Raw genomic sequence first — 16,166 nt, 5'->3', positions numbered from 1 at the left:
TTGGTAGAGCAAGTCGTGAACTTACCCTTACTGGAAGAGACTGAGTCTGCGCCTAACCCTGCATCGAGGCATGTGGTTAAAGCATTGGAGAAGTGAAGGTGGAGAACTTTAATATATACTTCTCACCTACATTTTCCTTCATATTCATCTTCTCCGCCTTCACTTCTTACACTGCTTCAATCGCATGTGCAGGAACTAACACAAATTGAGTCTCTTCTAATAAGGGCAATTTTACAATTTGCTCTATCAACTCGACCTAATTCTCCTATGCTTTCTCGTGATAATTTTGGTAAGTATTCAGAATTATTTGAGGAATATGACGGAGTATGTCCATAATAATTGAGATTCTTATCGGTCTTTCATTTTCTTGGAGGACAAACGATGCCTTAACACTACAAAAAAAAAGGGGGTAAATTGCGGAGGTTAAAATTGCAGTTTGCGGATGTTTTAGCAGAACCCCGTAGTAAGTATCGCCACTATTAATTTGCGGCAGATAAATGCGGGAGTTTCCCGATCCGCCGTGACAGCATATAGCAGAGGTTTGTAACCTCCGCAAACTGCAGTTTTAACCTCCGCAATTTCATGCGCGAAAATTTTTTTTTTTTTTAATTTTTTTTTTTTCAGTGTAGGGTTTGTAAACCCCGCAATTTTTTATGTATACACTATCAGAATCTCTTCAATTTCTTTTTGGGGATTTTAACCTCATCTATTTTTAAATATATTATAGAATTGATTTTTATCATCAATATGTCATACGTTTTCCCTAATATCAATTGAAATATTTATGCTTAAACCAAAATATTAAAATTAAGAAACATCAATATTTTATTAACCGTAAAAAATACTGTGACAGAGTAGTATCATATGTCATCAAACTAAATTAGAACATAGTTAATCATCTATATTAGTCAGCTATTACATTTTCCTAATACATCCACTTCAATTTAAATGAATCTCAATGGTTGTCAAGATCTTCTTGCATCCGTCGGTGAAACGAGTCCACTAGATGCATCACTTGGTTGCAGCAAAAAGTAAAAAAAAAAAAATACAACTATTAAAACTAACCAAATATTTATTAGGGGGGAATCCACATGAGCCTCACTCTCCACTCCCCCTGAACTCAAGAGCAATAAAGCATATTATCAATTCATAAGCTGTAGGTAAACATATCTGACAGCTCAATCAGAGACACTAACTAGTCTATTTTTACTTAGATCAATAGGTACATCTCAATTTGTTGCATTTGGTGTTTGTCAGAAATATTAGTGAGGCTGTTAACATAATATAACATTTGGGAACCATGGATGGTAGCTTTTCAATACACTACTAGGCCTTAAGAGAGCAGCAGTCTTAATTAGACTACAAAGATCTTCAATGCAAGTTTACGGCTTGAATCAGTAGAGCACTTAAGACCTTCAAAATGTAAATATTGATGATATTATGCTCAAATTCCTATCATATTTTCTTGAAAAACGGCTAGAAAGCTTTAGTCGGAGATGGTGAATACCTACTAGATATATAGGGTTCTAGGTAAAGAAAATACTCAAAAATAGGAGGGAGTATAAAAACTTCCATCAAGATAAAAAATAATGATATTTGAAGTGATCAATATCACTCCCAAAACTCCATATTCTCACCGGTTATCATAGTGACTCTCACTACTTCACAAATAAAAAATAAAATTGCACAATACACCAAAAATAAAAGAACTTAGCATTTACCGTTGTAGGAGGAGAAGCAAAGATCCCAGCAAATTATTTTGGTATTGATCCTTCCTTCATTATCATGTATGCTTTGAGAGTATTCATCAATTGGTTGTACTTCTCTTGGCATCCAGAAGAAGAACATTCAATATTATTACTCACAATTCTAATATTACCAAGACGAAGATTTCTCTCTAAAAGTATTGCTTGGAGTAGCTCCTAATCCCAAACATCTCACTGTGAGCACCTAATTTTTGACTATATTTAAATTTTTACCACTTTCTACTATGTAAATATTTTTAGAAATTAAATATATATATTTTTTTAGCTTTGTTATATTTTTTTTATATAGGGTAAGAATTAAAAATAATTTAAAAGGTCAAATTATTACTATTAGTATTATTTTTATTTTTTATCTTTATTTTAAAATAAAATAAATTTTAAAAAAAAACGAAAAAATTAAATATTTTTTTATTTTTCGGATGGGAATACAAAAATAGGAAAATTAAAAGTATGGAATAAAAAATTTAAAGTAAAAGTAGATGGAAATTATTATTTTTTAAAAAAGTAAAAGAATGTGAAAATTTAAAAATGAAAAGTAAAAGAAATATGAAATTAAAAAATAAAAGTAAAGGTAGCTGAAAATTTAAAAAAAAAATAAAAACAAATGCCCCATTTGAAATTTTTAAAAAAAATTAAAAAAATGTCCCATTTGGAAAAAACAACCCTTTGCAACTTGCAAGAAATGGTCCTCTCATCACCATTAATATGACAATGATATAAAGTCTAAAAGATTTGTGAAATACATTTTGACAATCATAGCATAATTACTTTGGGAAATTTATATAGAGTAGCCGCCTTTCAAAATAATACCCAATGAATTTGTTTTTTGTATATTAATGTATAATATACATATAATTTATATATTTCATACATAATTTGTATATATTTTTTTATATTTGGCGCTGTAATTATTTTTGGTACATATGCTAAAAGCCCTAATACTTATGACTGGCCAAATAAAAAAAGTGAGTTTTACCATAAACGTTACCGCGCGAACCTGACACAATGAACTGGTCTCCAAATTCATCTCGAAATAAGGAGAAAAAACATCAAGATGGAAGACTATTCTTTCACTTCAATTATTCATATTGCTACATTGAACGAGATAGCAATGACAAAAGATTGGCCGATTGAAAATTGAGTGAACTCAGAGGTTTAATTGAGAATAATGATAAGGAATGATCGATGAAAAATTGAGTGATCTCAGAGGTTTAATTTAGAATGATGATAAAAAATGTCGATCGAAAATTGAGGGATCTCAGAGGTTTAATTCAGAGTGATGATATAAGGAATGATCGATCGAAAATTGAGTGACCTTAGAGACCTAACTAAAAGTGATGATAAGGATCGATTGAATTGAGTGATCTAGAGGTTTAATTGAGAAACGATAAGAGAATGACCGATCGAAATTGAGTGATCTAAGATGTTTAGGAGCGTTTCTCCTTCTAAAAATGCGACTACCTCAAAGGGGAACCAAGTGCTTTCTTGATTACACAAAACCAATATTTTGAAAAAAAATCCAACTTTAAGCCATAAGATATGTGTGGAGCTTTATTTCAAGTGTGCTACATGTAAACGCAAAATGAAATAAGGCGACTCTATTTCCTTTCTCTTTTTTTGTCCACCCCCTCCCCCTATCTCTTTTTTGGTGGCTTTGTAATAACAGTCGAGGGTCTGTCGGAAATAACCTTTTACTACTAGAAATTTGCTAAACATCGACCAAAAAAACCGATCAAAATTGGTCAGTTATGGCCAATTACCGATCAAAATGTGACCAGTTATGTGTGGACGGTATTTTGACGGTCGAAAAGGCATACCGACCAAAGTTGGTCGGAAATTACCGACCAACGTTGGTCGGTCAATTAAATTAAAAAATAAATTACAAAAAAAATTGATCAAAGTTAGTCGGTTTTTAAATTATGTAATCAAAAGATTCACCATCTGGGAATCGAACCGGGGTCTGTACTGTGGCAAGATACTATTCTACCACTAGACCATTGGTACATTTTGTTTTAAGATTGTCTTTTATTTGATTTATACTCTTTAATTGTATTTTCGCACGAAAATAACCGACCAAAGTTGATTGGTTTTATTAAAAAATAAAATTACCGACCAAAGTTGATCGATTTTTTAAAATGATCGGCCGAATTAACCGACCAATTTTGGTCATTTTTTTTTAATCTTAATTTTTATTTATTTTAATTAAAAAACCGCATACCGACCAAAGTTGGTCAGAAATTACCGACCAACGTTGGTCGGTCAATTAAATTAAAAAATAAATTACAAAAAAAATTGATCAAAGTTAGTCGGTTTTTAAATTATGTAATCAAAAGATTCACCATCTGGGAATCGAACCGGGGTCTGTACTGTGGCAAGATACTATTCTACCACTAGACCATTGGTACATTTTGTTTTAAGATTGTCTTTTATTTGATTTATACTCTTTAATTGTATTTTCGCACGAAAATAACCGACCAAAATTGATTGGTTTTATTAAAAAATAAAATTACCGATCAAAGTTGATCGATTTTTTAAAATGATCGGCCGAATTAACCGACCAATTTTGGTCATTTTTTTTTAATCTTAATTTTTATTTATTTTAATTAAAAAACCGACCAAAGTTGGTCGGTTTCTTGAAAAATAAATTTTGCGGGGCTCAAAAAATAGTTTTTCGCATTTTTGCGCCAAAGAAAACCGACCAAAGTTGGTCGGTTTCGTAAAAAAAAAATTTAAAAATAAAATATTTTGAAAAACCGACCAACTTTGATCGGTTTTTTGGCCGGTTTTTGACCGACCAAAGTTGGTCGGTCGACCTTGGTCAGTTTTTGTCGAATTTCTAGTAGTGTTTCTACTTTCATAAGATAAGGGTAAGGTCTACGTATACATATTTGCTTCTTTTTTTCTTTGTCGGTTTTGGTCCGGTGGGACTGAGGATGATGAAGGGCTGCAAATGTGACACAATGCATGTGATTATGCTTTGAAAATTTTGTTATTTCTAGTTATAGTATAAAGTATAAACTATAAAGCAATATACTGTAGTAAATTTAGATTTATTTTTTTGTAAATTTAGATTTATTTTTTTGCTAATATCTTAGGACCTTTCAGTTTGGAAATATACTTCCATTGAGCATGTTTTCAAATGAACTTGTCTAGTACAGTTTGATTTCTGTTATTATGCACTCATGAGTCGATGGACTCACACCCCTACTTTGCTCCGGACAAACTCTTAATTTATACATATTTTGAACAAAAGTTACTAAATTTATATAAACTCGTATATTACGTACTAGCTAGTTCTGCCTCTGATAAACATCTATATCTATACTATATTAAAAGCATAAAGGTCCTTAGCGAAATGTCGTTCGCCTTTTTTACCCTTTAAGAATAGAGGTCACACTAGATAAAATAGTCATTTGCTTATTTTTCTAATATTACAAACTAGTCATGTAATTAATTCCCTAACATTTAGGAGTTTGTATAAGAAATCTTTTCCTTATTTGAATTGTATTAACTATTATGACATTTAGAACATTAATATCATTAATATTTTACCTTATATAAAATTTACACTTAAATTATTTATAAATAATAAATAAAATAAATAAAGGAGAAAATAAGAACATTAAAGAAAGAGGAAGTGCGTTTGGCTATGGATAACATGGAAGTGGTCCAATTTTTTAAAAACCTGTATACATTCTGATTTATATGAAACTCTTGTATATTAGAAGATTTAAAAATATATAGAAGTCTATTCCACTAATAATAGTATTCTATATTATAATTTTTATTTTGCAATTACAATTACAATTGAGCAGAAATCAATAACAAACTCCAAAATTATCAATTATTCCAACAAGATAATTTATGAGATCTTTTAACTTCTCCAGATTGTATTAAATTTAGTTGAATATAAGCGAGTTTCTTGACTATAATTATGGCTTCTAAAAGGGCATTTCAATTGTAGACTTCATTTATGATATAAAGTGATTCTTAAATTTTTAGATTTACAAAGAATTTTCATTTGCTTTTTTTTTTTGGAACATGTCATGCATGAATGATTTTTCTCCTAATCGGTTTTTTACTATTTGAAAATTATAATTGTAATTAAATACCTAAAATTTGGTATGAGTTAGCTAATTAATATTATTTTAAAAAAATTACCTCATATAAAAGATATACACCTTATTTAATATAAATTAAAATTATTTTAAAATATTATTTTCTATAGCTACCTTTTATATTTTATAACAAAATAAGTATTTGTGGTATATACTATCATTGAGGCATGAAATAAGGCATGAAATACGATATTATATTTTTTCTATCTCTTAGACAGCTAGACATACTTATTTTTAAGGTGATTGTGATTACTGTATTCATGAATACACGGTGCGAATACATGTGAATGCATGCGCATACAGCTGAACTGCCCTGATTTTAGGCGCTTTTTACTGCTGTATTCATAAATACAGCAATGCGAATACATGTGAATACATGCGCGTACAGTTGGACTGTCTGATTTAGGTGCTTTTTGTTGTTGTATTCATTAATACATGGCGCGAATACATGTGAATACATGCATGCACAGCTGGACGACCCTGATTTTAGGCGCTTTTTACTGCTATATTTATGAATACAACAACGCGAATACATGTGAATACATGCGCATACATCTGGACTGCCCTGATTTTAGGTATTTTTTGCTGCTGTATTCATGAATATATGGCGCAAATACATGTGGATACATGCGCGTGCAGCTGGACTACCCTAATTTTTAGGCCTTTTTTGCTGTTGTATTCATGAATACAGCAACGCGAATACAGCGAATACACTACCGTAACAAGTGAATAGTAGCTATAGGAAGTAATTATGTATATAGTAGCTATAGGAAGTTAATAGCCACTAAACAATAGTAGTTTCTGAAAATTTTTCTTATTAAAATACTAATCTCACTTAAATAATGATACTTTCAAATTAAATAAACACTTCCCACTCTAACTTCACTCATTCTTTGAAATGCATTTTAAGTTGAATATTGAGTAATTCTGTGGAGCAGTTTCATTTTTTATTAGTTATATACGAGCAACATTCATTATTTTTAAGAGCTTATATTTTTATTTTATAACTCAAAGATAAATTTTAAATAAAACTAGGTACACGCGCAAAACACGTACACTAAGACTAGTATTTTATATACTTGTGAACCTCGTAAATTAAACTACGGAAAAGGTCCAAATATGCCCTTGTACTATATAAAATTGAGCACATTTTCCCTTCATTAATACTTTAGCTCAAATATGCCCTTACCATCACATAGTTGGTCCATATATGCCCGTAGAGTTACACAGTTGGCCCATATATGCCTTTTTCGAAATGGAATCCACCCAAACTAATTAGCTCTTTCGTTAATTGTATTAAAGTGTATTACAAATACTATTTCCTTTTTTATTAGTACTTTTTTTCTTTACCTTTCCCTTTTTTTTTCTTTTTTTTTTCTTCTCTTTTTTTTTCTTTTTCTTTCTCCCTTATCCGATTTCCTCCATTACTAATGTCTTCTCCATTTTCGTCACCAATTTCACTTGACAAAACTCATGAATTCCAATTACTAAGAAAATTCTCCCATAAGAATATTTTTATAGATCATATGTTTGCCAATTTTTAAATTTTTACTGAACATATATTTAGTTCTAAAAAATTTAACAAAGTAAGATTGAAATAATATTTATGTAACAAAAAATCCGAACAATCCAACAAAATCGAACAATCCAAATCGATATAATTGGTTTGGTTTGATTTTGATAAAAACCGAACCAACTCATTCCATGTACACCCCTAATTTACATAGTTAATAAAAAAAAATAGAAAATGTCCAGCTGAAAAAAGATGAAAAAAGATTAGCAACTCAAATTTATAACACTACAACTTGAACTCTAGGCTTTTAATCATTAAATTATATTTCTGGAAACAATTTAAATATTTTGGTCTTTTGAGTATTATTAAAGGTTGAGATATTTTTATTATTTTAAAGTTTAAACCATAATTTTTGGAACAATTTATTTTCGTTTATTTAGAGGGCCAGTGAAATTGAAACTTGATTACCTTATGGGAGAATTTTCTAAGTAATTGGAATTCATGAATTTTGTCAAGTGAAATTGGTGATGAAAATGGAGAAGACATCAGTAATGGAGGAAACAAATAAGGGAGAAAGAAAAAGGAAAAAAAAGAGAAGAAAAGAAAAAAGAAGAAAGAAAAGAGAAAGGTAAAGAAAAAAAGTACTAATAAAAAGGAAATAGTGTTTGTAATGCACTTTAATACAATTAACGAAAGAGCTAATTAGTTTGGCTGAATTCCGTTTTGAAAAGGGCATATATGGACCAACTATGTGACGGTAAGGGCATATTTGAGCTAAAGTATTAACGAAGGGCAAATGTGCTCAATTTCGTATAGTACAAGGGCATATTTAGACCTTTGCCCATTAAACTATGTTATTAGGAAATATTATGCTAAACATTTTAAATAAAACAAAAATGTATCACATAAGAGTTGTGATATATATTATGAAACACAATTGCATCGAATAGAAATCAATAATTGAACATTGATTGATCGTTGTCACCTATATATATATATATATATATATATATATATATATATATATATATTAGCTTTGTCTTACTTCTCTTCTGAAGTATATATATGGTCAAACATAGGCCAGCGTGATGGTGGATCTTCCACTTGCTGAATTGCCAAACCTAAAGTAAGCATGCTCACCTGACACCACTTGCCAAGCAACACAAAAGTCGATGAATTAACATCAATTCAACGGTAATGTTAAATTGAATTAGCGTATCTCGATCAATTTAACGTGGTATTTGCTATCTCTCTACAATATAATATTGAATAACCTCCTTAACATATAAAAAGAAATTACCTAATATTTTAGTCTCGATAGGAATTAACATCAAAATTGTAACCTCTCACATTATTTGCTCGTGTTCTTTTGGTGGATTTAAGAGGTACACAGTTGATTTTTACGCTATAATATAATAACACGTAAAATTAAACCTTCTTCTTTTTTAAATTATTTGAAAAAGTGCGCTTATCTTTTCTTAGAGGAAGTCCTTGTATAATTTTAATATTTCTTTTATGCTTTTTTATGGTTGTAACTAAAAACTATGTGACAAATTCAGGAAAAAAAATATATTTGGCTCATTTTCATATCTAAACGTGTCTAATTCAAGGAAGATGAATAAAATAAGATGGAGGAAATACTGCAATTAGGATGTTATCTATCATCACCAAAGATTAATGTGGAGTGATAAATATTCTTATATATTTAAATAGAGGTTTTGGGTTAAAATTCTGTGTATAAAATCATATTTGATAGGAAAAGCTCTATGTCCTAAATGTAATTTAGCGGCACGAACCAAATTAATTAAATTTCAAAATAAGAATAAAAAAATCAAACTATTATGTGTGGAACACTCAAAATCTCTGACCAAACTACAAGTATCCCACCTAAATCCCATGCATTAAATTAGATGAAGCCACGTAATACCATGTTACTAGCATAATTATCATCAAAAGTCCTACAAACAATAAATGAACCAAATATTTTATAGAAAAATACTACTTTGGGACCCATCACCAATAACTACCACATGCAACATTTTTCAAGTAATACAATTTTTTGATCAGTTATTATACATTATTGTATAAACTTTTCCAATCCTATATATGGACCACGTTTTGCGTATCAACATATCTTTCTAGCTATGATAGATAATACTTGTCCTTTCCTCACCCACTTTCATCATTTTTTTATGGATTTTAATTATGATGTCAAAATAATTTTTTTTTTATGTTTTTGAAAATATTGTATAAGTTACCTTGTCTTATTTTATAGGTGACTAATTTTATTGTTTCATAAACGATTAAGATTACATATAATTATATTTTAGATGACTTGATCGATAATATAAAAACTCTTTTATATTATTAATGTATAGAAGTTAAACTCATTTTCAATTTGTTCATGTGATTTCTTTCCATTCCTGGCAGTGTTTAGTTGATCCAAGAAACTTCCATGTGCCAAACTTTCAGTGAGTTAAAATATGAAGGACCTAAAAAAAGGAAAAGAAGAGTAACGACTTTCTTATCTTCAAATATCACTTCATTTAATTTTGCTATCATCATCTAGAGGCCATGCAATTTAAAACAAACATTGACAGATTGACCATTTTATATGTCAAGTCAAAGGAAGTGGTAGAGGGAACAATAATACACAGATGAGAAGCCAACCAGAAACTAATTATATTGAGAAAACAATCTTCTTGTATATAACAAAAGGAACCAAATTACTCTCTTCTAATCTCCCACCCCATCACAAAAAATTCGCAAACTACTAATCGAATCATCGCTACAATTTGGCGACAAAAAGGTGAATCTCCTTCTTTTTTTTCTTCACTTTTTATAAACGTTACTCCTTCCGGTTTATATGAACATATTTCCTTTTTGATCAATTAAAAAAAAATGATCTCTTTCTAAATTTAGAAACAATTTAGATTAAACTTATAATTTTATTGTGAGAAGCTTGTATAACCACACAAATATTCTGGACCCCTTTTTGACTTGTTTAGAATCACACATTCCAAAAATCTTTATTTTTTCTTAAACTTCGTGTTCAGTCAAACAGATTCACATAAATTAAAATGGAAGGAGTATAATTTTTTATTTAGTAAAGTGAAGCTAAACAAGTACAAATATATATAATGAAAAAGCATCACTTTCTGAGAAAGATAAGAAAGATAGTCCTTCGGTTTCAATTTACGTCTAAATTTAAGAAAGAAAGTTAGAAATTTTAACTTATGGTCTAAATAAGATATACTACCCAACAACTATAAAAATATTCCTGGTGCGGGTCCCACGGGCAGAGGCAGAGTAGAATAGTGTGTATGATGACACGTTACTCGTAGCTTGTAAAAGCAGAAGGTTTGTTTCCGATAAAACGAAAAACTAAATTGTTACTGTATTAAAAAGAGTGAATTTGTTTTAAGACCGGCTAAAAAGGGAAAGAGTACCAGATCAAATGAGACAGAGGGAGTAGAAAAAAAGGAAATGATGCTTTTCCAAGAAAAAAGTTTCTTTATTCTTGATTGTTAATGATTTTCCCATTTGAAAGGTAGAATTCAGGCCATAAATATTAAACACAAAAAAGTGAAGAGGAGAGCACAGAATTGCTGTTCTTTGCCAAGAAACTGAAGATGGGAGGAGGGTCAATTGCTCCAAGAGGTGTAACAAAAGAAAGAGCTGAAGAATATAAAGGAAGAGTCACTCCTTATGTAATCATAGCATGTATTGTTGCTGCTATTGGTGGATCACTCTTTGGATATGACATTGGAATTTCAGGTGATTCTTATTTTCATTAAGTTGTTAAAACACTGCTTTTCCTGTAGCTTGTCATAGTTCTCTCTGATTCATTACTAAATGAATATTCTAAGAAAAGAGCTAAAAAGAACTTTACTTTTCCTTTTCTTTTTGCTGCTGGAAGGGGGAATCTAGAACTGGAGGAAGTATGAAAGAACTAATTACTCATATGTTTCTCGGATTCTTCAAAATTGCCATTATCTCCCGAGTCAAATTCTCTATAAATTGCATTTTTTTGGATCCAACAGGAATATGGTGACATTTTTGGAGGAACCGAGACTCATAGCTATGACAACACCAGTTAGTCTCCGAAACTACTTGAACTTCCAAGATTTTCAGGGAAAAAACAAAGACTGAAAAGTAGAAAAAGTAACTAAAAAATTAATCTTCCTTTTCAAGATTTCTTCTAAGATAAAGAGTAGAAGAATCTCTATTTGTTATGATGTTTGTGGATTCCCAATTTAGAGTAAAAAAACTCTTTAGTCATTTGTCGGAAGGGGAGCTTTGACGTAACTGGTAAAGTTGCTACCATGTGATCAGGAGGTCACAAGTTCGAGCCGTGAAAATAACCTCTTGCAGAAATGCAGGGTAAGACTACGTGCAATAGATCCTTGTGGTATGGCCCTTGCCGGATCCGTGGGAGCTTAGTGCACCAGGCTGCCTTTTAGTCATTACTGTTGAACTGTGCGACCATCTCATCTACAGAATAGTGTGCTCGATCTAACAGTTTAAGCTATTATATTAGATGATCACATAATTCAACATGACATTAGAAGAGCAGAGGTCGCGAGGTTGATTTAGTACTTAATTATGTCTTCAAATAGCTGTATTCCTAGCTACTTTCCTCACTAGTTACTTCAATGCAAAATAACAGGGGGAGTGACATCAATGGATGAATTTCTTCGTCGATTCTTCTACTCAGTGTACCAAAAGAAGAGACATGTGCACGAAAACAACTACTGCAAATACAATAACCAAGTTCTAGCTGCATTTACCTCATCTTTGTACTTAGCTGGTTTAGTTGCATCTCTAGTAGCATCTCCTATCACAAGAAACCACGGACGTCGCGCAAGTATAATATGTGGTGGAATTAGTTTTTTCGTCGGAGCAATTCTGAATGCCTCTGCTATCAATCTTGCCATGCTTCTTTTGGGACGAATTATGCTTGGCGTTGGCATTGGCTTTGGCAACCAGGTGATTCCCCTTGAATTTATTCTGTCGCATGCTAAAGAATCTAATATTCCGTAGGGAAAATGATCGTCCTATTCAGTTATTTGTACGCAAAAATAACTATGTCTCAATCCTAAGCAAGTTCAGGCCGGCTATATGAATCCTCAGTGATCACGTCGGCTATATTGTGCTATTTGTACATAATCCAAAAATAGATTTTACTTATGTACACTCACTCTGTAATTCACTATAAAAAATGATACTACTTTTTTTCCGAAGATTTTCTCAGAGTCACATGTGTTTTTCTCTTAAGACCAAGGGAAATGAATAAATGTGAAATTGAAAAGAAAAAGAATCAAATTGCACCATCTCTGTAACAGGTAAATGAATCTTTGTCTCTCGACGAATTTTTACATTATCAATGTATTTTAATCTGTAATTGCAGGTAAGATGACCTATTTTACAACATACTAACGGACAGTTACTATATACATCGAATTTCTTCTAGGAAAGATGTCCAGAATTCTGCACTAGTTAATTTAACTTATATCTATTGACAATCTAATGAAAGTTTTACGCTATTTAATTTGGTTTATTATGACATGTTCCATATACTTAACCTCTAAAATTATCTGATTAGTTTACAATGTCTGTATATAGAAGTTAAAGCGTTGGATCATTTTATGTAAATTCAACTATGGGAATCATTTGAGATGACTGTTTTAACTCTGTATCACTGTTTGAAGGCAGTTCCATTATATTTATCAGAGATGGCACCAGCACATTTAAGAGGATGCCTAAACATGATGTTTCAATTAGCAACAACACTTGGAATTTTCACCGCGAACATGATCAACTACGGAACGAGTAAGCTCCATCCCTGGGGATGGAGACTTTCCTTAGGCCTAGCTGCAGCACCGGCGTTTTTAATGACAGTCGGAGGCCTACTACTTCCAGAAACACCGAACAGCTTAATCGAACAAGGAAACAAAATAAAAGGACGACGAGTTTTAGAGAAAATAAGAGGAACTGAGAATGTTGATGCAGAATTTGAAGATATGGTTGATGCAAGTGAATTGGCGCGGTCGATTAAGCATCCGTTTAGAAATATTCTGAAAAGGAGAAATAGGCCACAGTTAATTATGGCTATTTTGATGCCAACTTTTCAGATACTAACAGGAATTAATATTATACTTTTTTATGCTCCTGTGTTGTTTCAGAGTATGGGGTTTAAAAGAACAGCTTCTCTTTATTCCTCAGCTTTAACTGGTGCTGTTCTTGCTTCATCTACATTAGTATCTATGGCCACAGTCGATAGATGGGGTCGACGAATTCTGCTTATTAGTGGTGGAATCCAAATGATCACCTGCCAGGTAAAGATATTCTAACTACTCAATCCACGTTTCTATATCCTAAATGACAGTCAGTGTAAAACTAGTCAATTTACGATGAATCCTCCAAGTACAAAACTTTTATGTCCTAAACAACAAGGAAATGAGTTGATAATGCAAGAAAAAAAATTTAGTATGCAAATTTATATTGCTGACAAAGGACTCTTACCTAAATATATCCAGAAAATACAAAACACTAATCTTACATAATCTTAGTGTAAAGCAGTAAATCAGTAAAGGAAGATTCAACCACATTTGGTAAAGAACTGGATATTGAATATATAACAAGCAACCTTTCTTCCATATTAAAACGTTTTTAAACTCGGTGTATTTTAACCTATCGTGACATGTAACCTGTCTTATCGTGACATGTAACCTGCCTTATTTTCATGAACAGTTTCTCGTAGTTATTTGTTATTTAAAAGGGAGTCTTGACATAACTGGTAAAGTTGCTGCCATGTGACCAGGAGGTCACAAGTTCGAGCCGTGGAAATAGACTCATGCAGAAATGCAGGGTAAGACTGCGTACAATAAATCCTTGTGATCCGGCTCTTCCCGGACCCCGCGCATAGTAGGAATTTAGTGCACCGGACTGCCCTGTAGTATATTTTAACCAGTTGTAGCATGTAAAATGTCTTATTTTTCGCGTTACCACTCTCACTTTCTATGAACAATTACTTGTAGTTATCTGTTAGGTGATATGATAAAGTAAAAGTCTTTCTTATCTTGTGAGTGTATAGAAGTTAAATTCATCGAAGATAATTTGCTTTTCTTACAGGTTATTGTTGCCATAATCTTGGGACTCAAATTTGGCAGTGACAAGGAGCTTACCAGAGGTTACTCCATTGTAGTAGTGATTTTTATCTGCCTATTTGTAGCTGCCTTTGGATGGTCATGGGGTCCACTTGGTTGGACAGTGCCAAGTGAAATTTTCCCCTTGGAAACAAGATCTGCAGGCCAAAGCATAACAGTAACTGTGAATTTATTCTTCACATTTGCCATAGCACAATCTTTCCTCTCACTTTTATGTGTTATGAGGTTTGGTATTTTCCTATTTTTCTCTGGTTGGATTGTTGTAATGACAATCTTCATCTATCTCTTCTTGCCTGAAACGAAAGGAGTTCCGATTGAAGAGATGATGCAACTTTGGGAAAAGCATTGGTTTTGGAAGAAGATTGTTTTGGATGATCAACAAGCTAACAACACCAATGGTCGGGAGAGCGCTATATAATTGAATCAGAAGCCAATAGCAGAACTATGGCTTTCAAGAAACGCGCTCGTAGCCATAGGATACAGTCATGAGCAAAGGCGGAGTCAAGATTTTAAGTTTATGGGTTCTGAACTTGCCACGGAACCCATAGCTCGTCTTGGTTATTGAGTTGACATTACATATTTATACATTAGTCATGAGAATGTGGATTTAACTGATGCACTCAGTCATTCTTACTAATAGAACATTTTTAACACATGTAAAAGGGAAAGAGTGATATTTTGTTCATGTAGAATGTTGGTATTCTATCTATGAAAGTGTTAATTTTAATTTTAAGAAAAGCCAACATATGCATTGCAGGAATATTTGCTTCAGTTGCACCAAATATTGGCCAGTGGAAAATCCAAAATTTAGACACTGTGGGCTCTAAAGTTGGTTTTCAAATGTATGTTTATCTCTACTTGCTTTTCATCACATATATAAGGTTCGAACCTGAAGTGCTCTGGACCATGTCGAACTTGTGAACCTATTGTTAGATCCACCACTAAGGTTGAACCACCTCCATGAATTCAGAGGCGGATCCAGGATTTAAATCTTATGGGTTCAATTTTAAGATTTTTAACATTAAACACATTATATTTTTAAAGTTATGGGTTCATATCTACTATTTTTGCAATTTTAATGAATTTTTACATACAAATTTTTTTACTCCGCGTCGAAAGTTATGGGTTCAGTTGAACCCGTAGGTAGTACACTACATCCGCGTCTGTCCATGATCCTTTGAATAGAATCTCTTACTACCTCCGTTCCAGTTTATGTCAACCTATTTTTTTTTTTGGTCCGTTCCAAAAGGAATGACCCATTTCTAAATTTGAAAACAATTTTGCTTAAACTTACAATTCTACCCTTAATGAGAAGTTTTTAAAACCACACATTTCAAAAGTCTTCATTTTATCTTAAACTCTGTACTCAGTCAAACAGGTTCACATAAATTGGAACGAAGGGAGTAGTATTTTAAAAGCTAATCCTTCCCAATTTATGTAATGTGTTTAACTTGACACGGAGTTTAAAAAAGAAAAAAGATTATTTTGAACTTGTAGTCTAAAATAATCCGTAGATATTTATGTGATTATAAATTATCTCATTGAGGGCAAAAAGAGCATTTTAAAGTCAAATAGTTACTAAATATAGAAATATATTATT

At 31.8% G+C, this 16,166-nt stretch overlaps 1 protein-coding gene and 1 long non-coding RNA gene across 4 annotated transcripts; one reads left to right on the top strand and one right to left on the bottom strand.

Annotated features, from left to right (window-relative positions):
• Positions 1-807: 807 nt before the first annotated feature.
• Positions 808-3,304, bottom strand: LOC104114576 (uncharacterized). Of its 2 annotated transcripts, none has more exons than XR_690420.2 (2): positions 1,722-3,304; positions 808-1,413 (listed from the first exon to the last, which is right to left on the bottom strand). It is a non-coding gene; the product is annotated as an uncharacterized lncRNA (long non-coding RNA). The 2 variants fall into 2 exon arrangements; XR_011412288.1 differs by having other exon boundaries at positions 808-1,014.
• Positions 3,305-9,990: 6,686 nt separating this feature from the next.
• Positions 9,991-15,304, top strand: LOC104114575 (sugar carrier protein A). 2 transcript variants are annotated; one of them, XM_070187922.1, is made up of 5 exons: positions 9,991-10,206; positions 10,952-11,174; positions 12,067-12,386; positions 13,109-13,735; positions 14,532-15,304. In XM_070187922.1, the coding sequence occupies exons 2-5, from the start codon at positions 11,030-11,032 to the stop codon at positions 14,982-14,984; spliced, it is 1,545 nt and encodes a 514-aa protein (XP_070044023.1). In that variant the 5' UTR covers positions 9,991-10,206; positions 10,952-11,029; the 3' UTR covers positions 14,985-15,304. The 2 variants fall into 2 exon arrangements, with proteins under 2 accessions (XP_070044023.1, XP_009623349.1); XM_009625054.4 differs by lacking the exon at positions 9,991-10,206 and having other exon boundaries at positions 10,777-11,174.
• Positions 15,305-16,166: the final 862 nt, after the last annotated feature.

The sequence above is a fragment of the Nicotiana tomentosiformis genome, chromosome 11 (assembly GCF_000390325.3).
Source record: "Nicotiana tomentosiformis chromosome 11, ASM39032v3, whole genome shotgun sequence".
Lineage (NCBI taxonomy): Eukaryota > Viridiplantae > Streptophyta > Magnoliopsida > Solanales > Solanaceae > Nicotiana > Nicotiana tomentosiformis.
The sequence above is the reverse complement of the archived record's forward strand: the minus strand, read 5'-3'. Positions and strand labels throughout refer to the sequence as shown.